Raw genomic sequence first — 25449 nt, 5'->3', positions numbered from 1 at the left:
TGAAAATTTTAACCAACTATTCATTACTTTTTGCTACCAAATGTTTTAGTCGCCAAATGTTTTTGCTACTAAATTATTAGTAGCCAAATAATTCCAACTATGTATTTGGCTACCAAAATATTTGGTGGCCAAATATTTTCTGTTTTTTTTTTTTTTTTTTTTTTTTTTTTTTCCAAAAAAATTCTAAACAACCTACATCCGTGTTTAATACAACCTGTACGTACATAACACAGGATTCAATATAACCCAATATAACCCATCAACGCTAAATATATTATCAAGCATTCAACAACACATTCTAGTTCCAACCATCCAAAACATTAAAAAGAAACGTCCAATTCTATATATAATACAAATTCCATACGAACCAAGTCTAATCCAACGTCAATAATTTCATTTCATACATAATACAGGACTAACCAAATTAATTTCCAAAAAGGACATATGTATCACAACATGTCCTAACTTAAACTTGTTTGTTAGAATCTGTCTTTACATACATATTTTAAGAAGATTATATGAAGGCTTATAAATACTAGACTAGGCACAAGTGCCAAAAAATAGTGAATGTTTCGATTTCTCTCAGCATTATCAAACCAAAGAATCTTTCTGAATCATGGCAGCGCAACCATCATTGTCCGTTTTGCAGCCTCACGCTTCATCTCTGCTGCTTTGCCACTGCCACGGAAGTACATGTAAACATCCTGCATAATATAAATAAAATGAAAAACTAATAAGATTAATACCAAGTGTCCATGAAAATAAAATTAAAAAAATAGCCATTCAATTCTAGGTAAAACATATTTGGAAGCTACAATTTTAATTAGTATAAACAAGTACCTGCTCCCTCCTCCTCAATTCAGCCTCCTTTGCTTGGAGTTTCTTTCTCCTTTGTTCTGAAAGCCTAGATTGCAGCAGAGGATAATGAAATTAACAAAGCCTATCTCTATGCATAAAAATAGTAAACAGGTTCAACATCCACTAAATTAGTCTGATAAAGTGAAGCTAGTTCCACTAAATTAGTCTGATAAAGTCAACTTACCCCAGTTTGAGGGGTTTAATGAATGAAGAGCATTACAACAACAACAACCCACAAAAATCATAAATAAAAATGGAGAAACAAGCGACATTTGCACTCCCATAATATTCAAGCTGGTAATGATGAACATAGTAAAGGCCAGAAATATTCTATTCAGAAGGCAAACAATTTAGCATTTGCAGTTTGCTTCCTAAGGTAAGACAGAATCACATTAAAAGCATTGAACAAGCTTCAAGAAATTTTGTAATTGAAACCAAGTGTATTTGGATTTACGTCACATTGGGACTGATAATGATGTAAATGATAGCTAACTCTCATGCTTGTAGTTTTGTCTCCTTTTTGACTTCACTGGCAATATGGACACCAACCCAACCTCACCTCTTGTTTTGTATAGTTAAAAATGATAATATATATATATACTAGCGTATGCCCGTGCCTAAAGGCACGATGTAAATAATATTAAGATTAAAATACAGTGGTAATTTATTTTGATGATATAATTTGTGGATTAAATTTTATAATAACTAATCATCCTTAAATTTTAAAAATTTGTAATCATATCAAGTGATATCAAGGACAACAGTGATATCAAAATTTTTTGTAACTCATTATATCAAGTGATTATATCAAGTGATATCAAAATTTGTAACTAATCAAGTGATTATATCAAGTGATATCTTTCTTGTTATTTCATCTTTCTTCTTTATTTCTTCAAATACCAAAACAAAAAATATTTTTAGTATTACTTCTTTAAATAAGCATGCACACAAATACCCTTCATAACTACATAATAATTGATTCAACACTACCAAGAACCAAACTTTATATAGTAACAGATAGCATCAACAAGCTATAATGCATATATAGACAGATAAGTTAGTACCAGCTGTGCATGCTCCATTGACTGTGGCAGCTCTGTTTTATTTCCCTATTTCTTGGTGGCTGCTGTTGGTGTCTTACAAACATTGAGGGGTGCTAACAAATGATTGGGTAAGCCTCGTGGTATCAAACTAGTTAGGATAATGTTGGCTTACATTGATGCTCTTTACACTCCTCCCCTTTTAATGATGTATTAACATATGTTATATATGATTTTCTTGTCAATAAAGTTCTTTTTTACCTCAATATTGAGGTATGAATGATTGGAGATATGCTCTATTCCTTTTATTTGGGTAAAATTCAATGCTTTGAATTTCTTTCCTCTTTCTTTTCCTTTTCCCTCCTCTCTAGAAAGAGCCTTGGAAGTTTACTTATTCTATTTCCTTTACTTAATTTGCAACACAACATTGAAAATTATTTGAAGTTTTAAAGTGATTTATTGTGATACAAAGGAATTAAACTTGTTACGATAACGGCAAGTATACCCTTAATATATGGGATGTTGGGGGCCAAAGGACAATCAGGTCTTACTGGAGGAACTACTTTGAGCAAACTGATGGCTTGGTATGGGTTGTTGATAGTTCTGATCTGAGAAGACTAGATGACTGCAAATTCGAACTTCACAATCTCTTGAAGGAAGATGTATCTCTAATTTTTCTCATTCATGCATCTAAGCTTTTTACTCTATCTCCTTCTTTGTTGATTATAAAAGATGCATATGTTGATTGAGATATAGGATTAAAGCAAACACTCGGAATACTATAGCAGGTTTGGATTAGGGTGTTTGTTGTCTAATTCTAAGTTCTCTTTTGTTTGCCCACAACTTGTTCTAGTTGCGATTAACATTTTGTTTTGTCTAATAGTATGATTCGTATACCATGAGTCAATCTAAATAAGAGCTAATTATTTACTTTGATTTTATATTATATTTTTATCATGCTAGCAAATGGAATGGTTCTGTATCCTTTTAAGAATCTTATTGTTTAAGTACTGGACTGCATTCTTACTCTTATCACTGAATTTTCTGCTAGTTCATGTGTCTTTAACATTGTAATACTTGAAACAGTTTTTTGTAAATTACAACATTTTTTCTTTTATTATTTAGTTTATAGACCCCTTACATGAAGACAATCTCCACCTTGTCCTTCATTTGAGAATTACAGTATATCAAAGAAGTTTAGCATAGTGATAAATATGTATGTTTAGCATAGTGATAAATATGTCTTTTTAACATCCATCACTTTTGTTTATTGTAATTAATCTTTAATTTCTAAGTTCTTTACAAAACTTCTTCCTAAATTTTGTTGGCAACTCTTACCTTCCCAACTTTTCCTGGTACTCTTGGGATTGGTTGGAAAATTTGATTTTTTTTTCACTTGTTGATTCCAGCTTTTGTCACTGTGTTAGGACTGTCTCTGTCTCCCTGTTGTGACATCTTTGATAAAAATATTTGAAGTAAATGGATGGAAGGCCTTTGTCTCGGAAAGCAATCTTTTTCTTGGTTTTTCCTTCTTGAGGGTTGAAGATGGTTGTGGATAATAATAGCCAAAGCCAAGTCACCATTACCTGGCTGTTGGCTTGGGAAAAAAAAAGGATTACTGCAACATTTAAGTCTCTTTATTACATTGTAAATAAAGGTCAGTAACTTTCCTTTTAGGAAAAGGTAATCATATTCTTATTAAAGGATCTTGGATTCTAAAATGTTTTGACTCGCAATGTTTGTATGGAGGTCCTAGACAGTAGAAAAAAGATGTCATAATTTGATTTTTGAATGCTATATTGTGAAAATGTCTCTTCCTTTTTGTTGTTTCAGTTTGGTTATTAAAGCTTAAGAAGGTAGACGTATGCATGTTCATGTTAGTTTCAAGTAAATACTGATACATTTTTTGTGTAATGCAGAGAATCCATATATTGGAAGCACTAGAGGCCTTTAGTGATATGGGAATGGCTGGTTCCTTCAAGAATTGTGTTCTTAGATTCAACAAAAAAAAAGGGTGTACATAAATGTTGAATTTCCTCTAATCACATTATTAAGGCAATAGAACATTACAAACTGCATTAAATTCATGGATAACAATTTTCTCAACAAAAACAAAAATAGAAAAACAGAACAAACCTATAAAGAAAAGGGTAGGCACTATTACTCCATTATGGCATTTTGTCAAATACCTAGCATACATAATGATTCCTCATTGCCATTCACAATTAGAGGCATGAGATTTCACTTCACTAATTATATTGGTTAAAATATGAATGTCATAGATGATCAAATATATTTGTGTGTGTGTGTGTGAATATCATAATCAAAATACAGAACAGGTTAATCAATCTACTTTTTAAATTATTTTCCCAAATCAAAATCATTCAAGATGTTCGTGAAATCCTTCAAAATAGAGAAATTTTGGAGATATTAGAAGCAATGTGAATGGAATGGCAAGTACCCAAACTTGTCCGAAGACAGTGAAAGCAGAAAAAGAGAAACTGAGAGACTAGAAGAAGAAGAGAGGGGCAAAGAGAGAAACTGAGAGACCAGAAGAACGAGAGAGGTAGAGAAAGAGAAACAGAGAGAGTAGACTGACCTTAAAATCACATTGGTGTGTAGCTTGACGTCGTCGATACACCGGTGGAGGATGAACGAAGGCTCAATGATACTTCGTGAAAGAAGTGTTGATGGACTAGGGCACATTAGTCAAATGCATCGTCATCATCATCAGGAAGGGGCAGGCTAGCCGCTGCAGCAAGCTCAGCTTCGTGCCTGTAAAGAATACCAAAGGGATAAGAAACACCACAAATTGATCATTAACAGCAACTCATAAATTTTCATTCCTGGACTCTAATGTTCCCCACAAGTTAAAAATTTAAGAACTCTGAACCACCACCACCACCACCAAGAAATAAAATTTGAAATTTGTTTACGAAATTTTGTTTTTCGTATTTTTTAATCTTTGGTGGATTTTTTTTTCATATTTTAATCAAAATTTTCTTATATGTTTAAATGCACCTAATCTAGATGCAACTAATGATATTATCACACTATTTTTTCATTACATCATAATGCAACTAATGATATTATCACACTATCTTTGATGGATTTTTTATCACACCATTTTTTCATTTTTCTAATGATATTAATTCAAAAGGTTCCTTTGGAGAGTTCCCCTGCAAAGATAAAGATAATTATTTGTGATGTTTTCTTGCTTATCTTTATCTAATAGTCCCCTGCAACTAATTGCTTATCTTTATCTAATAGTCTACAATTCCACCAGTATAAATAAACAAAAAATAAAATAACAAACAATGTACTATTCCATTACCCTGCAAGCTTCCTGGCAAGGTGCAAGAAAGGTTTTTCAAAGTTATAGTTACTCTTAACAGAGATTTCATAGTTACTGCACATTGCCCATGAATGCTGTAAATAGAAACAGAAAATTCCAGAGCAAGTTAGAATTGATAATAAAGGTGGCCTCAAATGCCAATTACCACAAAACTGACCTTGATAAAATTCAAAATATTGCAATGGATCTAAATTCTATTGAATAATAATATTAGAGAAATTATATTCACTCTCTCCCGTTAGCCTCTCACACTCCCGTTGTGAAAGGTTAAAAGAAAAGTGTGAAAATCATTTCACAAATATTATCTAAAGAAAAAATAATAAATTTTACAAATTACAAGTATTTCCAAGTAAATCAACCCATAGAAAATGATACAGCTCCATTTCTTTTACCAAATTGAAAATCAAAATATAATACAATACACCACAAAAGATCTTCCAAAAGTTAATTATCAACAAATGCAATTCCTTACAACTAAACATGGAAATATTCTTCTAAATCAAACTATATAGGAAAGCAAGTTATAGATCTTTTTTTGGGTGAATAAAAGTTATCTCTTGTTCTCACTTTCTTCCATTTCAACTTCAAAACAAGTTACTCTTGGAACTCTAAAGACTATAGCTTTACATGCTATAGAGAACTCTCGTCAGTTAGTCCAAAAAAGCCATTCAATTGGTTCATAGAAAGTTACACTCGACACACACAGTCTAAAGGTCATTGGCTAAACATTCTCCAGAGAATACCTTTCATGTTCTTAAGAAAGTTGGGAATTTTTTTAGCAGAAAACTTCCAACTAATTTTGCATGATCTATATGTTTAGTTGCTTCTTTTGCTACTTCCTCTAGCATTAAATATATTCAACAAATAATCCCATAATTTTATTTGTTAAAGAAAAAATAGATAATATATTCACCATTTTCCAATGCAAGGTGGACGACTTAAATTTATCAATTTATCTTTTATGTTTTCTCCTAAATTGTCTAAATAAGAAAAAATATATACCACTAACCTTTCTTTTCTTTTGTTGTTTTTGCCCTGCAGCCTATTTTCAAAATATAAGTCAATCAAGTTTCTTCAAAAAGAGACAATAAAATTTCTAAATATGTTGGATGTCTTCTACATAAATTTGAAAAAATTCACTTCTTTGGTTGTGGTGTTGCCTTGCCAGACACGAGAATAGTATTTTTGTACTAGGGCTACATATCCTGAATAATCTCACTCCAACTGATATTATAGCGAGCCAGTCATAAATCAAAACTAATGGTGAGATGACCTATTAGAAAACCTGACTTAAAATATAATCTCACTACATATCCTGATGTATAGTGGTCTCTGCACAATAAATTACTAAGCACCCATAAATGAAAAATATTGTTAAATGGCCTAACATAAGAGGGATTGCTTCAGCTATTGTACATATTAGCTTGAAACACTTATATCACAGGCCAAATATATATATATATATATATATATACACGTTACTCCATATTAATGTTTCAAAAGATATGTAATGTTTTTGACTGAAAGGTCAAAGGTAAAGACATAATGTTCTTGAAGGACAAACTCAAAACACAAATTAAAGACTATTGTAAAATGAGAAGCAAATATACAACTATAGCAAACAAGACAAAAAATTTATAAATAAAAAATAAAAAATGAAGAAGAATAAAAGATTGTGAACCAGTGAATTACATCAAGTAAAACTTTAAATTCTTAGTATTTTGTAGCCTAATTCTTAGCAAATATACAACTAATTTTGTCAATGAGGCCTTTACAGTCATCAATTGAGAGCTAACTAGAAATAAGGGGCACTCCTAAGTATTTGACAGGAAGGGAACCAAGTTGAACCCGAAGTAAATTGCGAAGATCTATCTTAGATAGATTATCAGTGCCAACAATGTAAATCCTGTTTTTGCTCTTTTTTGGCGGGAGGCCAGAAAATTTATTGAATTCAAGAAGAGCATTAAAAACTATTTAAAAGGACTGATCATTAGGACAACAAAGAAAAAAGAGGTCAAAGAGGTCAAGATGACTATACTAATTGTTAATTGTCCACTCACAGCAAGGACAATACTTCAATTTTAAAACACACAATTCACATGACCATCTTATCAACTGCTTAGGAGTATATAGTCCATCAGACTCAAACGAAGGATCCATAAATGAAACCTACAATACCTGATTTTTGGGTCAATATCCCCTAGATTAAACACTTCCAAGAATATAAGAAGAAATTGAAGCTTTGATAGTTCATGCAATTTATCAAACAGTTAACGGGCGAGATAGTGAAATCATATGTTCAAGTTGATAGCAGAAAGGGAAGTAGCTACATAGATTAAAAACCAACAATGGCTACATAGACAAAGTGATTCAATTTCACCAACACTCCCCCAAAAAAACACAAAACACCATGACCAATGTTTTGAGCCAAACAAAATGTTAGGTCATTATCATTTTTAATATGAATCAAACAAAAACTGTTTTACAACTTCAAAGTGGTCCTTCAAAAAAATTGATGGAACTCATTAATGGAAAGCTAGAATTAGAGCAAAAAGTGAATGACCCAATAGAGTATTTTGCATTACAAATCATACCTTCTGACTATTTGAAGAACCCATGTGTGTGCGTGTATGTGAAGCTCTATGGGTTTTTGTGAGTGAATGGTGAAAGAATGAGAGACAGAAAAACAGAGCCGAGAGGGAGAGAGAGGATCTCAGGCGACGGTGACCAACAAGGGGGTGAATCGGTGCTCCGGTTGCCGGCCAACGTGAGGAGGAGCGGCGGTGAGAGTGGAGGGGAGAGGAGCAGCGGTGAGGGAGAGGGAGAGGGAGAAGGATGCTGAAGAGAGAGAGAGAGAGAGAAAGGCGCTGGTTTTGTTGGGTTTGGTTTGGTGAGAGCGTGAGATATTTTATATAAATGGTTATTGGCGACTAAACCTTTTTGTCGCTAAAGTTATTTTGTAAATCCCTCTAAATATTTGAAATGTCTCCCTCCAAAACATTTTAGTTCTTTGGCGACTAAAATTCAATTTTGTCGCTGAAAACAAACTTTTGGCTACCAAAATTTTGGTCGCCAAAGGTAAAAAATAATTTTTTTATTTTTCGTTTTCATTCAACAAAACGAATCGAAAAATTATAATTTTTTTCTAAAATTTCAAAAAAAATTCAATAAAGATAAAAAATAAACAAAAAAATAGTAAATATTTGTTGCTTATTTTGAATTTTGAATTTTTTAAAAATTTTAAAAATATATATATTTCTTAGATTCGGCTCAATAAAATGAATTGAAAAAAAAAATTAAAATAAAATTACGAAAGGACAAAATTTTTTGAAAAAATAGGTGATTTTTTTAGATGTTGCCCAATGGTTCATGTGATACAAAAAAAAAAAAATTTAAAATATTAACAAAGCCAACTGGCTTTTACCACTTAATTCAATAAATCTGATTGTTTTATTCATATACCTACTACTAATGGGAATTCATTTTTATTTAATTAATAAGCATGTTTCATTTTCATTTTTATTTTTAAAAAATAAGCTTCTTTCAATTTTATTTTTCTCATTTAAAAAAAAAGAAAGTCAAATTTCAAGTGGAGACATAAAATGTCATTGTTGTTAATCTATGAGGGCAGAGGCGTGAGAGAGTGAGAAAGAGAGAGAGAAAATAAAGAAGTAATAAAGTTTCCCTCTGAAGTTTTCCTCAGATATGAAGCACAATTTTTAAATTTTGTAATTATAATCGCCGACTAATATTTAGTCGGTAAAAGTAAAATAACAACAGTCTAAAAAATTAAAATAAAAGTAACAAATATATTAAAATTATATTTAAATAAAAATATAAGTAATAAAATTATAAATTAAAAAAAGGCAAAAATTAAATTATCTTAAATATTTGTCCTAATATTTTATGTATTGAAAAATATAATAATATATTTTAAAATTTTATATCCTTATATTTTCTTATATTCTTATATTATAGAAAGAAAGAAAATTAAAAAAAAAGAAGGAGAATTTTTTTAAAAAAAAATTATGAGCCAACTCAACCCGTGTTTTTTTTTTTTTTTTTTTGGGACTCCTGCATGACTAACTAGGCACTAATCAATTTTTTAGAATTTTAGAACATGCAATATGTATATTTTCTCATAGATGTATTATTTAAAATCTGAAATAATATCAATAAGTCTTACAAATATGTATTATTTACTCATAAGTCATGATGAGTGAATTTTTTTTACACACTTAGCCCTCGCGAAAGAGATTAGTGGTGAAGTTGTGGTAGTGGTAGTGTAAATGGAGTGGCAGGGGTGAAAGAGAGGTAATGGTAGTAGTAGTGGTAGTGGTGGTAGTGGAGTGGTGGTGATGATAGTAGTAATAGTAGTCGTAGAGGTGAAGTTGCGATAGTGGAAGTAGTGATGGGGGTGGAATGGCATTTGTAGTAGTGGTGAAGGTGGTACTGGAGATGGATGGTGAGAGAGAGAAATGAGTGAGAGACAGATAGAGGAGAGAGAGAGAGAGAGAGTGATGAGCGAGAGAGAGACAAAGTGGTCGCTAAAAGTGCATTTTCTTGTAGTGGATCGATAAATCAAGAGGGAGCTCAATAAATAGAGAGGATGAGAGTGAGAGAGTGAGCAACTCAAACACAGTGGGAGAGAGAGAGAGAGAGAAAGAAAGAGATAGAGAGTGAGAGTGAGAGACAGAAAAGAGACATAGAGAGAAGAGAGATGGACGAGAGAGACAGAGAGATAGAGAGAAGAGAGATGAGCGAGAGACACATAAAGAGAAGAGAGATGAACGAGAGAGACAAAAAGAAAGATAGAGAAAAGAGAGATGAACGAGAGAGACAGAGAAAGATGAGAGATGAGCGAGAGAGATAAAGAGAAGAGAGATGAGCGAAAGGGACAGAGAGAGAAAAGAGATGAGAGAAGAGATAGATGAGTGAGAGAGAGAGACAGATAAATAGACAGGCAGAAAGAGAAGAGTGATGAGTGAGAAAGAGAAAGAGAAGAGAGAAAGAAAGATGAAAAAATGAATGAAAAGATATAGACAAAGAGAGAGAGAGAGCGAAAAGAGATAGACGAGAGATGAGCGAGACACAGAGAGAGATGAGCGAGAGAGATAAAGAGAAGACAGACAGAGAGAGATGAGAGATGAGAGAGATAAAGAGAAGAAAGATGGACGAGAGACACAGAGAGAGAGAGAGAGAGACAGAGATAGAGACAGACAGACAGAGAAGAGTGATGAGTGAGAGAGAGAAAGAGAAGAGAGACAAAGACATAGAGAGAAAGAAAGAGACAGACAGACAAAGAAGAGTGATGAGTGAGAGACACAGAGAGACACAGAGATGAGGGAGAGAGTGAGCAATGTGAACACAATGGGGGAGAGAGATAAACAGATAGATAGACACATAGAAAGAAAGAGAGAGAGAGAGAGAGAAGAGTAAGAGACAGACAAACAGACACAGAGAGAGAAAGAAAAAAAGAAGAGTGATAAGTGAGAGAGAGAGATAAAGAGATAAAGAGATATAGAGAGAGACAGAGACAGAGAGAGAAAGAGATAGGGAGAGACATATAGAAAAATAGAGAGAAACAAGAGATGAGAGAGATATATAGAAAGAGAGCGAAAAGAGATGAACGAGAGAGAGAATAGAAAAATAGAGAGATAGAGAGAACAGAGGTGAATGAGAGAGACAGAGAGAGAAAAGAGATGAGCGAGATAGAGAGAAGAGAGATGAGCGAGAGAGACATAGAAAGAAGACAAATGAGAGAGATAGAGAGAAGAAAGATGAACGAAAGACACACAGACAGATAGACAAACAGACAGAGAAAGAAGAGTGATGAGTAAAAGAGAGAAAGAGAAGAGTGGTGGTAGTTGAATGGCATTTGCAGTAGTGGTAAATGTGGTAGATAAGATGGGTAGTGAGAGAGAGAGATGAGTGAGAGACGAATAGAGAAAAGAGATAGAGAGACAGAGAAAGAGACAGAGTAATGAGCGACAAAGTGTGCCGTCGCAAATAGTTCCGTCGCAAAAATTTATTAAAATGATAAATAATTGGGATATTTTGTCTTTTATTTGTGAATTTTGATTTATTCTTAATTTATTAGTGTTATTGAAATATGATGATGTAAAAAGTATAAATAGTTTAATTGTACTTTTTAAAAATAATAAATTTATTATTAAAAATTAAATTCATCAGACTGACCTGTAACTATGTCTTTAAATTTTTGCAATGTAAAACTATCGACAAACAGCCAATAACAAGTTGCCCATTTTAGCATACCTTTCGCGTGAGGGCCCAATTATTAAAAGATGTGTTCAATCCATCAAATGAAAGCCGACAACTTCTTCCATCTAAAAATAATAGTCTATTTTCAGAATTTAATTTCTTTTTATAATACAATTATTACATTTTAAAAATATTAATTTTTCAAAATTACCTTTTGATAGTATATTTTTGTAGAAATATCAATTGTCATAATTGTACTTTTTGTATTATTAATGGATTTAAAAAAAGGACAAAATAAGAAATTCATATTATTTTAATAATTATTTTTTTTTAAAATTAATATTTTGAGATAATAAAAAATAAAATAAGATATTAATAATTTTGGATGGTGGGTGTACAACCTAAAAATAAAAATAAAAATAAAAATAACTATTTTGTTTAGTCAAATTTTCAAGTGGAGACTAATGGTATTGTTATTAATAAAATAAAATAACTATTTTGTTAATTTTTTTATTTTCATTCGGCTACCAAAAAATGTAGTAGCTAAAGGTAGGTCATTGGCGACTAAAAGGAATTTTGTCGCCGAAAGTTAACATTTGGCGACCAAAATTTTGGTCGGCAAAAGATTAAAAATTAATTTTTTTATTTTCATTCGGCTACCAAATAATTTAGTAGCTAAAGGTAGGTCATTGGCGACTAAAAGGAATTTTGTCGCCGAAAGTTCACATTTGGCGACCAAAATTTTGGTCGGCAAAAGATTAAAAATTAATTTTTTTATTTTCATTCGGCTACCAAATAATTTAGTAGCTAAAGGTAGGTCTTTGGCGACTAAAAGGAATTTTGTCGCCGAAAGTTAACATTTGGCGACCAAAATTTTGGTCGGCAAAGATTAAAAATTAATTTTTTTATTTTCATTCGGCTACCAAATAATTTAGTAGCCGAAAGTAGGTATACAACGACTAAAAGAAATTTTGTCGCCGAAACTTGATATTTGGCGACCAAAAGTTTGGTTGGGAAAGATTAAAAATTAATTTTTTTATTTTCATTTGGCTACCAAACAGTTTAGTAGCTAAAGGTACCTCTACGGCTACTAAATTTTTATTTAGTCGCCAATTGTCATATGTTTAGCTACTAAAAATTGTTTTAGTCGCCAATTGTAATATCTTTAGCTACTAAATTTTTTTTAGTAGCCAATAATCAACATTTCCCTACTAAAAAAAATTAGTAGCTAAAAAGTTGACTTTTGCCGACTAATATTATTTTTGGTAGCCAATTCCGTGACTTTTGGCGACTAAATTAATTTTGGTAGCTAAAAGTGGTCGGCAAAAATGCTTTTTCTTGTAGTGGTGGCATAGTAGTGGTGGTAATAATAGCAGTAGTGATGGTGGTGATAGTGGTAACGATGGCAGTGGCGATGGCGGTGGCAATGACATGGTGGTAGTAGTGGCTGTGACAAGCTAGTGTAGTGAATTTATAATAGTATATATCGATATTTATATTTAATATTTATAAATTCAGTCAAAATTAATTAAATTTTATATGACTTAATTTTTTTTTAAGTTTTAACTTACATTTTAAGAAGCATTTAAATTTTTAAATAATATCAATTATAACTAGCAAACGAATTTAAGTGATTATCAGTTAATCAATTCAATTTTAAATGCTAAATCACATTATTAAACACCCGCCAAAAGTTTATTCTTAACTACCACTTTGGGATTATTAATTTTGAGCTTTTGAAAAGCTGACGAGGGACTTGTACGTAAAGTCAAAATCATTTGTTCGTCCCACTCTTTTGGAGGTGAAAACGGCAAATTACATCGTTGTCTTGCAATTATTATATAAAATTTTGTTAATAAATGTCCTTAAAAACACTTGATAATCATTATTGAGATTCACGAGACTACTTCGAATTGAAGAATATTATGATTTTTGGTTAATTCATTTGAAAGTGGTATAAATTAAAATTGAACTTACAGATAGGTATATCACTTTTCTTACCCAATGATAGCCTGTTTAGTTGGAAAAACATTACACTATTTATGCCACTGTGAATGTATACAGAACGTTTTGAAACAGAAACGGTAGCAACATCGTTTGTAACAAAAAACCAAAACCAGAATAGAAAATACAAAACTGTTTGTAAAAACAGAAAACACAAAAACTATAATCAGAATCAGAAGCTTACAGACTGTAGAACTTGCAAACAAGTAATGAACAGCCATTGAATGTCAAGAGCATTAGCTGCAAGGTCAAACTCAATATCTTCTTCTCCAAAACACCACCACATCGGATATGACCATCCTCCCGATCAAATGTGAAAGCAATGCACACAAATCGAAAGGATGACAAATGTCTTCACAGCCAAACAATGAGAGCCGAAGCAAACTGTGCTAGGAATCCAGAAGAATTTCACAAAATGAGATGCTGTGCCTTACATTAATGTCCTGTACTTTTGGCACGCCTGGATTTTTTATGAAGCAAATTCAGAGTTTTGAGAACCTCCATGTTGAATGTCAAAATGAAAATTTGTTGAACAATGAATCAGCCACCAGTGGTCAAAATTTCGAAAAACCCAAATCACCTGTACAATTTGCCAAGGGCCACTAAAGCATCAGGAAAAATGTACTTCAAACCATATGAATGGAGAGAGTCTGGGAGTCGGAAGTAGCTGCAGAGCGAGCCTCTTTTTTCACATAATGGGGTACTGTTATCGATCAGGCGTATGAGAAGTACGGGCCCATGCTTTGAGTGTTGAGTTTTTTGATTCCCAAAGACACCGGCATTCTGGCATAGGGTTCGTGAAAACAGAAGACTTTCGGTTTCTTTTTCTAACTCTAGGTACCATTATCCCCTTGCGATCGCTTTCTGCTAGCATTGCCTCCATTTGATCTTTAAAAACCTTCCAAAAGTGAACCAAGGAAAAAAAAAAAAAAAAAAAAAATTCATTTGGCTGATTATCAGGGAATATTTCAAAATGCTAGAAATTGAAGTACAACAAATTTATGTGATGTTGCAGTAGTTTTAACTCAATTATTGGTTTTAATCAGACTGAACAAATGCTTCTGATCACCAACAAACAGACACACCGAAGGCTGATCAACTTTTATTCTCGAGTACCGTAGATGCACCAAACTTAGAACTGGTTTGGCAAATGCATTTTTAATAGCTTTTTTTTTTTTTTTTTTTTTTTTTTTTACTTTTTGAAAATAAACTTGTTCCAAAAAAATCTGATATGTTTGACAAATGCTGAACGATTTGTTTTCTGTTATTGAGAACTCAGGTTGGGTATGGAAATTTTTTTATTTTTTGTCTTTACTGAGCGCTTTTTTAAAAAAAAAAAAAATTTTATCAAAAGGATTTTACTCTTTTGATAGGACCTGAAAAGTAAAAAAATTAATAAAAAATTTACTAAATACAAAAAGTTCGGAAAAAAAACGTAAATTTTTGGCATTGGCCAGGCAGGGGGAGTTATGCTAAAAAAAAGTGGTGTTTTTTCCCCCTTCTGTAGCTGAAACCAAACAGCTTTATGATATTTGTTTTTGGCTTAAATAGCCAAGAGTGCTTTTTTAGCCAAAACCAAAGAGAGTGAAAATATTAATATTGAGAGAGAGAGAGAGATTGAAAGACTAAACATAGACTCTTTTATTTCAATCTCTTAAGCCTTACAATGCTACTCCATTATATAGGAGGTTTATACAATATGATCAGATGGAGGCCACGAGACCACGAGGCCAAAAACACAAACAAGCAGGCCACGAGGCCACTACATATTTAACTATACATTAATATATATTACATATATATCAGCATACACTCTGTTTATTATTATAATAACTAGCTTGATTAACCACCGAAAGCATATGAAATAAATTAATCACCGAAAGCATATGAAATAAAGAAAAGGGCTTGATGCATATGGCATCTGATGAAAACGTGGCTTGATTTTCAACACTCCCCCTCAAGCAACGTTGTAGATGTTAATCATGCCCAATTTGTCCGTCAGATCTTCGAAGTTAACTCGAGCAAGAGCTTTGGTGAGAATGTCAGCTTTTTGACAGTTTGTTGGAGTGTAGCTGACTTGAAAAACTCCCTCTTCAATCTTTTCCTTGATAAAGTGTCGATCTATCTCCACGTGCTTAGTGCGATCATGATGAACCGGATTCTTAGCGATACTGATGGCGACTTGGTTGTCGCAGTATAAAACCATGGGATGCTCAGATGGAACTCGTAATTCTTCTAACAGTCTGTTCAACCAGATTCCCTCACAGATACCTAGGGCCATAGCACGAAATTCTGCCTCAGCACTACTACGGGCGACCACTGACTGTTTCTTGCTTCGCCATGTAACCGCGTTCCCCCAAACAAATGAACAATAGCCAGAGGTTGATCTTCGATCAGTTACTGAACCTGCCCAATCTGCGTCTGAAAAAATCTCAATTTTTCTATTTGTTGTTCTTTGGAAGAAGAGACCCTTTCCCGGTGTCTTTTTTAGGTACCTCAATATTCTGGTCACAGCAGTCATGTGTTTGTCGGTAGGATTGTTCATGAATTGACTGACCACACTAACAGAGAAGCCGATGTCTGGCCTTGTATGAGAAAGATAAATGAGTTTTCCCACAAGACGTTGATATCTCCCTTTATCACTTGGTGCACTACCGTCACTTTCTTCCAATTTGATAGTTGTGTCCATAGGAGTTTCTGCCGGCTTGCATCCTAGCATCCCTGTTTCATTCAGTAAGTCTAGAACGTATTTACGTTGTGAGACGACTATACCTTTCTTTGACCTAGCAATTTCCATTCCAAGAAAGTACTTAAGATTTCCAAGATCTTTAATCTCAAATTCCTTTGTTAGGAATGTTTTAAGTAAGCCAATTTCCTCTTCATGATCACCTGTTAGAATTATGTCATCCACATAAACAATGATAATTGCCAATTTCCCTCCTAGGGAGTGCTTCACAAATAATGTATGATCGGATTGACATTGAACAAAACCGTACCCTTTTACTGCCTTAGTGAACCGTTTAAACCAGGCCCTGGGAGATTGTTTGAGACCATACAAGGATTTTCGGAGTCTGCAAACTTTGTTGAAATTTGATGTCGTCTCAAGTCCAGCCGGAATGTCCATGTAAACTTCTTCCGCTAAGTCACCATTGAGGAAGGCATTTTTTACATCAAGTTGGTGAAGTGACCAATCGAGATTAGCTGCCAAGGATAAAAGTACACGAACAGTGTTGAGCTTGGCAACCGGAGCAAAGGTTTCTTGATAGTCAATGCCATAGGATTGGGAGAATCCTTTGGCAACCAACCGAGCTTTATAACGTTCCACATTACCATCTGCCTTGTGCTTTACTGTGAAAATCCATTTACATCCAACGGGTTTCTTACCTCTTGGAAGATCAGTAATTTCCCAAGTACCATTCGTTTCCAGAGCCCGAACTTCCTCAATGACTGCTGCCTTCCACTGAGGAGACTTGAAGGCTTCCTGAATATTCCGAGGAATGTGTATCTCCGTGATGCTAGAAGTGAAGGCACGGAACGAAGGTGATAGATTATCATAAGAAATAAAGTTCCCAATGGGATGCTGAGTACATGATCTAACTCCTTTTCTCCAAGCTATGGGCATATTAAGAATACTGTTTTCGAACTCAGAATCAACAGTACTATCTGTGGTAAGAAGATTGTTACCTGGAATGTTGCTTGGATTAGAACCCGGTTCAGCCTCATGGGATTGTTGAGAAAGTGCTCCTTCCTCCATTTCCTCTTGGATGTGTTCATTATCCCGCAAGGCAACAATGAACTCGGAATTTTCGGCAGGTACAGATGGATTCAATGACTCAGGAGGTGTGGGATTTTTGGTGGTGATGGATGGCTCACTAAATGACTCAGGGGTCCAAAATTGATATTCCTGGGTTGGAGTCTCCCCCTGAATATCAATTTTAGGGTAGTAAGACTGGGTTTCAAAAAATGTGACATCCATGGAAGTGTAGAATTTCCTAGTGACCGGAGAGTAACACTTATACCCTTTCTGATGTGACGAATAAGCTGGATGATTTCAGATGTGTTTTCCTTGTCTGAAAACGTTTCTTTTGCCATGTCCCAGATCTCTTTGGCAGTATCAAATGACAGAAAATTTTCGCCAATGTCAGTGGTCATAGAGTTGACGAGCCACGACATGACCATATTATTTTCAGCTATCCACCTTTTGTAGGTTGATGCGGTGGTTTCTGGTAGCGCCGAGGCTCCGGTGATGTAGTCATCTTTCTCCTTTCCCCGTATAAACATTAACATGGATTGAGACCATTGCAAATAATTTTGCCCATTCAGTTTATGGGCAGTGATCGGAAGATGAGAGGTTTCCATTTGATGAGAGGATGAAGATGATGAGATGATAATATCAGAAGAAGAGGAGGATGAGTTGATAGTCATTCCGAAAGCTGGACCGTATTTAGTCATGCAATAGAAGGATATATTTGAGTAGAAGAGAAAAATTGACTGAAGAGGCGAAAATGACGAGACAGGATTACACCTGCTCTGATACCATGAAAATATTAATATTGAGAGAGAGAGAGAGTGATTGAAAGACTAAACATAGACTCTTTTATTTCAATCTCTTAAGCCTTACAATGCTACTCCATTATATAGGAGGTTTATACAATATGATCAGATGGAGGCCACGAGACCACGAGGCCAAAAACACAAACAAGCAGGCCACGAGGCCACTACATATTTAACTATACATTAATATATATTACATATATATCAGCATACACTCTGTTTATTATTATAATAACTAGCTTGATTAACCACCGAAAGCATATGAAATAAATTAATCACCGAAAGCATATGAAATAAAGAAAAGGGCTTGATGCATATGGCATCTGATGAAAACGTGGCTTGATTTTCAACAGAGAGTCTCAATCTTCTACAGCAGGGCTGTAACATAAGGTATATGGAAGATTACCTGATGCTTGTGTCCTGCAACAAACAGCAAGCTGACTTTTATCCGGCTTGACAGTTTTAGCATGTCCATCATACAGGAATCTTCGGTGGTCCATCAGAAAATGCGGGAAGTTTCCACCTTGAGTGGTGACAAATACCTCACTCAACAGGCAAACCATGTAGTCTAAAGCGGCCAATCCCGATGAATAGCCCTATTAATTAAAACACAAATTTGAGCCAAACCAAATTTGTAAAACTCAATGATTATAGTGCAATCTCAGCCACGGAACTTGGAAGTCAATCAAGTGGCTTGAACTGTTGGAAAATTTGGTTTTTATAGGCTTATTTTGTGTTAATTTTGAGCCCAAAATTGAGTGGGTCCTACACATATTTTGGGGTGGGTCCAAAAATGTGACGTGTTCCTTGCCGCATAGTAAGTTACACGGTGAAGACGGTTTGTCAAAATCATTTATGAGTGAATGAAAAGTTGACGTCATTGTTGAATTCGTGGAATAGGAAATTCAAGAATTAAATGTGAGTTTCCTTGTACGGCTCGTCTCACATTGGAAACTTAAAAGAACTAATGTGTGTATATAAGTTCTAGGTGACAACACTTGAGTTGGGCTCCAAGGGGCACCCCAAGTTTATTGAATGGAGAAGTTATGGACAAATGAAACCTTGACTAAAACCACCACATGCGCGCGCTGCCGTCGTCCGGCCGAGCCATGCCAAGTGTGGGTCGGGTCGGTTCTAGTATTAATTTTTGGACAAAACTCAAATTCTTGCAGAAAATTATTTGAATTTCAAAATGTTTTTAATTCAAAATTGAATTCAAATTTTTGTCCAAAAATTGTGCCTCTTCCAAATTTCACAACAGATTCATAACTGCCAGAAACTGCCCAGTAGTTCCGGACAGGTTTCCAGACAGATTCAAATCTGAAACTGTTACAGATCTGTTTGAATTTTGAACTGTATTTGTTCAAAACAGTTTCATACTTTTTCGGTTCAAAATTGCACCTGTTCGGACAGATCAGTTTGCCCTTAAATACCAGCCATTTCAGTAGTCTTTTGCATCTGAAAATAGTTTGGAAAATTCATTTTTGCTGTCCAGATTTTGCTCTGTTGCATATATATTCTTCATATAATTTTAGGAAAAATTTAGAGAGTATAGAACACAGGTTTTGTTTGCCGTACAAATTGTTTGGAGTGCTACTGCAATTTGTGAAGATCATTGTATCCTGGGAGATAGACGCATTTTATCCGTAAGCACCGTAGCGGGGCGAATCTGTCTTAAGGACAGAGTGCCACACACTTGACTTGATCTTTTAAATATTTATTCGGTTCGGTAAAATAAATTTTGTAAGTAATTTATTTATTTTTGTTTGATTTGTTTCAAGTTATTTATTTTACATAGAAGATTGTTCCAATAATCTTAAGATAAATTCAAATAATTCTGTTTTTACAGAATTTTTCGTTTGTTTTCTTTTCTCTTTCTTCTTCTTACAGAAATTATTTTTTATGGTTTTACAAAATAATATTCTGATTGGAAAGCAAATAGTAGTAATATAATGTTTGACAGATAGTAGTAAGATACTGTCTATTTTCTTTAACGACTAGTAGTAATACACTGGTGTCTTTAACAATTTAGAAGATTTATTTGTAAAATTTGTCAGAAATTAATTTTGATTTTCAGATATAATTTCTGAGTAATAATTTCTGAGTGTTCATTAATGAAAATTCTGTTTTCAATATTTTAATTTTTGAAGTGTTACAGAAATATTTTTCAGTGTAGAAATTAATTTATTTAAATAAAATTTTATTTTATTTTCAAATTAATTGAAAATAAAAATTACAATTCTTGTTTTTTTTATTCTTACAGAATTTAATTCTGTGATTTTGGTTTAAATCTTCTGCGCAGTATACAATTCTAATTATAATTTTGTTTTATAATTTAGAATTCATAGCTACTGAAATTAATGCTCAAACAAGTACTAGTATGGTGGTTGCAATTACGCCTACCCCTCCTCCTATTGTGACTGTGCCAGTTAATTACGGTGAGAAGTCAGAGAAGTTCTCAGTAACTGATTTTAAAAGATGGCAACATAAAATACCGTTCTATCTTACAACTCTGAACCTGGCTTGTTTTCTCCATGAGAATGCTTCTGCTCTGAATGAGGATGAAACTGACCGGCAAGTAGTTGTTGCGGTCGATGCTTGGAAACATGCTGATTTCCCTTGTCGGAACTACATCTTGAATGGACCATGTTCCTTTACATAATTCCATGTGTTATATGATAGTAATCTGACATGCGATTATACATTCATTGACAAAATAGTACATGAACCTATAGCATGTAAGATCATTAAAACAAAACGAACAAGGCCCTCAATGGCTAACAAGTTCCAAGGCAATAGCCCGGTTATACAAAATGGTCTCTCGGACCTATACATATTAGCCCTTGGCTTTACAAAAATTCACAGCAAAATAAGGAGCAATCTACTCTTCACAAGAACACATCCACGCCCTCAATTCGGCGGGATCACATCTTTACCTGCACCAAAACCCATAGGGGTGAGCACAAAGCCCAGTAGAGAATTCTCACAAAGTATATACAATTATGCATATTTCCTCAACATTTAAAAAAAAAATGCATATGTAAACTCATGCAAATGCCAATGATAAAGGAGAATTTCTTTTCAATGCACTAGTTGAAAAATCACCACGTTCTCCATAATATTTTCAATCTCATCAATTTCAAACTTCCAGTATTTAAATCAATTGGGGTAGTAAATACGACACTGGTAATCCCTAGGTTGGGTGTCTGCAAGTAGACTATACGAGTACTACCAAATTGTCATTTTTACTTGTATTAACCGGAAGGCTCGACACCTATCCGCGCGGTTTCTGGTCTTTCACTAAGGACACTCAGGCCAACTTAACAAATTCATCTACACCTCCTATCCGGACTTACCAACATATTTACCCCTTACATAATTTCATAGTTCTCATTACAATAATACTTTTCTTCATGATGTAAATCTCTTTGATTTAAGTTCACAATGCACAATGATAAATGGAGTAACATGCAATGCAAAGATCTTTTCCATATCTCATAACATTTTTTATTTTGAATATCTCTACAACAATGTCAACATTCACATTCTCATATTCCCCTTTCAATATTCATCCACAAAATTAACATGTGTCATCAACATATTGCCACAATTCTCATTTCACTTGTCATAACAAATTAGTCTCTCCATGGCTACAAGTGACATATTTCAAATATAAATCCCCAATGTTTACAATTTTCCCACCATTTATGACATCCAACAATTTATCACACACAAGCTTGCTTATTCAAGTATTAGCACTAATATTTAAATAACACCTCCTTCTCATACATCAAGTAAATTTTCCATCTCGTTAAACATTGATGAAACCCCTCTCATTCATCTTTTTAACACAAGAAAATAAGAAATTTCAAAGACATTTTCTATTTTACCAAAAATCCCCAATTTCTAGGGTTTTCATCAATAACAAACTTTCATCAATTTCTAAGAGAAACTCCATCACACCATTTTTCAAGAGTTTAATAGAGGAAAACCCTCAAAATAATAGTAAAAGGTTGAGATACAAACCCACATTCAAACCTTGTTCATTTTGAATCAAAATCAAAGAAATCAACACAAAACTTCAAGAACCCTTTTAAAACAATATCAATCTAGCAAAACTTATATATATGACTCAAGAAAACCATACCTCAAAGGCTTGAGAAGTTGGAGAGCAAGAAACCCTAGCTTTTAAATGGAGAATCTTTCAACCTCTTCCACACCAAGTGAAACCCTAGCTTGGACCTTCAAGATTTGTGAGAAATGGTGATGATCTTGACCCAAGAATCAAAGAGTTTTTTGGATGTTTGAGGTGTTTTCTAGAGAGAAGGGAAAGAGAAATTAGGTTTAGAATGAGAGAAAAATGAGCAAAAGGGGCTATACATTCGGACCAAAAAGTGTAAAAAAAACAAGGCTCGGACTGCCCAGTTGGCCGCTCGTGCGGCCCCCCACCACTCGAGCGCCCACCTCCGCCGCTCGTGCGGCCCACTTTCCTCCGCTCGTGCGCTCTTAGACAGTATGCAAAATTCTGGGTGTCAAGCTTCACCGCTCGAGCGGCCCCTCCCACCGCTCGAGCTGCCCAATTCCACATGTGCGGCCTAGGGCCCCGTACGTGCGGCCCTAGCCCAGCAGTTCAAAGTTTCAACTTCGTCTTCGGGCACCCCGGACTCACCCGTGCACCCTTCGGAACAATCGAAATTTAACACCGAAAGAAAAAAGAACTAGGAAACCATTTCTGGAAATTTCAATCCAACGAAAATAAAAAGAGAATGAAGCGAAGAAAGAAAAAGGAAGGGAGGAAGAAGGCCGGTCGTCACAGGACTTGACAACACATTACACAACGTCTACAGTCCTATCAAGACAGCAAAGGAACTTTGGGAGTCTTTGGAGAAAAAGTACAAAACAAAAGATGCTGGCTCAAAGAAATTTGTGGTTGGCAAATTCCTAGACTTTGTGATGGTTGATTCTAAGACTGTGATCAGCCAAGTTTAAGATCTCCAACTCATTCTGCATGACATTCATGTAGAAGTCATGTCTTTCAGTGAATCCTTCCAAGTTGCTGCCTTAATTGAAAAATTACTACAAGGCTGGAAGGAATTCAAGAATTATCTCAAACACAAGCGCAAAGAAATGTCTTTAGAAGAATTGATTGTGCATTTGAGGATTGAAGAAGACAACCGCAATTCTAAAAAGTGGGCTGGTAAGCATCCAATGGAGTTTGAGGCAAATGTGGTGGAACATGCTCTAAAAGCAAAGAAACATAAATATTTTGGAGAAAGTTCTGCACAAGGCTCTAAAGGAGGGGAAAATAAAAAGTAAAAGTTCAATGACAAGTGTTACATCTGTGACAAAGAGGGACATCGGGCTAAAGATTGCCGTAGCAAATGCAAAGGCAAAGGAAGATCAAGCAAGAAGCCTGCTCAAGCCAATATGATCAAAGTTGACAAAATTTTCAATGGTGTTGATGACATAAATATTTCTGCAGTTGTTTCTGAGGCAAACCTTGTCGGAAATTCTAAAGAATGGTGGGAGAACACTGGTGCTACTCGCCATATCTGTGCCGACAAAAAGATATTCATATTTTATTCTATAGTGGATAATGGTGAATAACTTTTTATGGGCAACTCTTCAACTTCCAAAGTTGAAGGACAAAGAAAAATTATTCTGAAGATGATATCTGGAAAGGAACTCACTCTCAACAATGTGCTGCATGTATTGAACATTCGCAAGAATCTTGTTTTCGGATCTTTGTTGAGTAAAAATGGGTTTAGGCTAGTTTTTGAAAGTGACAAGTTTGTACTTACCAAAAACGAGATGTATGTAGGAAAATGTTACATGTCTGATGGCATTTTCAAAATGAATGTAATGGCTGTTGTACCCTCTGTTATTAATAAAAATACATCTTATTCTTACTTGCTTGAGTCTTCAAATTTGTGGCATGGTAGACTAGGACATGTTAATTATGGATCTTTGCGTAGATTAATTAATATGGAATGTTTACCTAAATTTGACATTGATTCAAATCATAAATGTGAAATTTGCGTTGAGGCAAAATTATCCAAAACTCATTTTCATTCGATTGAAAGAAATACGGAACCACTTGAATTAATTCATAGTGACATTGGTGATTTTAAATCAATTCAAACTAGAGGTGGGAAAAAATATTTTATCACTTTCATAGATAACTATACTAGATATAGTTATGTTTATTTAATTCGAACCAATGATGAAGCTTTGGAAACTTTCATTCAATGTAAGAACGAAGTTGAAAATCAACTTGGTAAGAAAATTAAAAAACTTAGAAGTGATAGAGATGGTGAATATGAATCACCTTTTGGTGAATTTTGTAAAAAATATGAAATAATTCATCAAACCATAGTTCCTTACTCACCTCAGCAAAATGGAATTGCTTAAAGGAAAAATAGGACTTTAAAAGAAATGATGAATGCCATGTTAATATGTTCTGGATTACCTCAGAATTTGTGGAGGGAAGCAATACTTTTTGCTAATTATATACTTAATAAAGTACCTCGAAAGAAAGTGAATCAAACACCTTATGAAATGTGGCATGGAAGAGTATCATCCTACAAATACTTAAAAGTGTGGGGGTGTTTGGCTAAAGCGGCTATTCTTAGTCTTAAAAAGACTAAAATAGGTCCTAAAACAGTTGATTGCATTTTCATTGGTTATGCCAAGAATAGTAGTGCATATCAATTTTTCATTTATAAATCAGAACATTCTGAAATGTATGTAAATACTATTATTGACTCTCGGAATCTATCATTCTTTGAACATGTATTTCCAAATAAGACTGGACAAGAGACTAGTAATAATAAAAGATCTTATGATGCTATTACTAGTCAGGATCAAGAACATGATCAAGAACAAGAGTAAGAGATAGATCAAATTGATGAAGAGAAACCTAGGCGTAGTAAACGTACTAGAACCTCAAAATCTTTTAGTTCAGGTTTTCTAACATTTTTGTTAGAAAATGAGCCTTTAACTTTTAAAAAAGCTATGTCCAGTCTTGAAACTCTTTTATGGAAATAAGCTATGAACAACGAAATTGAATCCATCTTGTAAAATCACACTTAGGAATTGGTGGATTTGCCACCAGGTTGTAAACCTCTTGGGTACATGTGGATTTTCAAGAGAAAAATGAAAGCGGATGGATCAATTGATTACTTTGACATATACTTTGACATATACTCACCAGTTACTAGAATAACATCTATTAGAATGCTAATTGCTATTGCATCTTTGTACAATCTAGAAATTCATCAAATGGATGTTAAAACAGCTTTCTTAAATAGTGAGTTAGATGAAGAAATTTACATGGAACAACCAGAAGGATTTTCTGTTCCAGGAAAAGAAAAGAAAGTGTGTAAATTGATTAAATCATTATATGGTTTAAAACAA

General features: G+C 34.0%; 2 protein-coding genes and 1 long non-coding RNA gene across 3 annotated transcripts in view; all 3 read right to left on the bottom strand.

The window, feature by feature from the left end:
- Positions 1 to 320: 320 nt before the first annotated feature.
- Positions 321 to 3230, bottom strand: LOC145792874 (uncharacterized). The gene is made up of 2 exons (XR_014333030.1): positions 841 to 3230; positions 321 to 704 (listed from the first exon to the last, which is right to left on the bottom strand). It is a non-coding gene; the product is annotated as an uncharacterized LOC145792874 (long non-coding RNA).
- A 1373-nt stretch (positions 3231 to 4603) lies between these two features.
- Positions 4604 to 13765, bottom strand: LOC145793568 (GTP-binding nuclear protein Ran1B-like). The gene is made up of 3 exons (XM_082876425.1): positions 13664 to 13765; positions 5233 to 5327; positions 4604 to 4673 (listed from the first exon to the last, which is right to left on the bottom strand). Exons 1-3 carry the CDS (start codon positions 13763 to 13765, stop codon positions 4604 to 4606), a joined length of 267 nt encoding a protein of 88 aa, XP_082732551.1.
- A 4627-nt stretch (positions 13766 to 18392) lies between these two features.
- The window catches only part of LOC114289149 (O-fucosyltransferase 10-like), a 49072-nt gene continuing 42015 nt past the window's right edge, over positions 18393 to 25449 (bottom strand). Inside the window, exon 5 of the mRNA XM_082876424.1 lies at positions 18393 to 18629. Coding sequence (XP_082732550.1) covers positions 18393 to 18629 — 237 coding nt within the window. The remainder of the gene's footprint in view (positions 18630 to 25449) is intronic.

This window comes from Camellia sinensis, chromosome 6 (assembly GCF_055761805.1).
Source record: "Camellia sinensis isolate YWXY chromosome 6, ASM5576180v1, whole genome shotgun sequence".
In the NCBI taxonomy this organism is placed as follows: Eukaryota; Viridiplantae; Streptophyta; class Magnoliopsida; order Ericales; family Theaceae; genus Camellia; species Camellia sinensis.
The sequence above is the reverse complement of the archived record's forward strand: the minus strand, read 5'-3'. Positions and strand labels throughout refer to the sequence as shown.

Bases quoted from the DNA above. Each gene is read 5' to 3' on its own strand.
- LOC145793568 (XM_082876425.1), bottom strand. From the start codon at position 13,765: ATGTGGTGGTGTTTTGGAGAAGAAGATATTGAGTTTGACCTTGCAGCT. The intron at 5,328-13,663 runs GTAAGCTTCTGA...TTCTATTTACAG, and splicing joins GTTTGCAAGTTCTACAGTCT to CATTCATGGGCAATGTGCAG. The intron at 4,674-5,232 runs GTAATGGAATAG...TATTCTTTACAG, and splicing joins CTTGCCAGGAAGCTTGCAGG to GCACGAAGCTGAGCTTGCTG.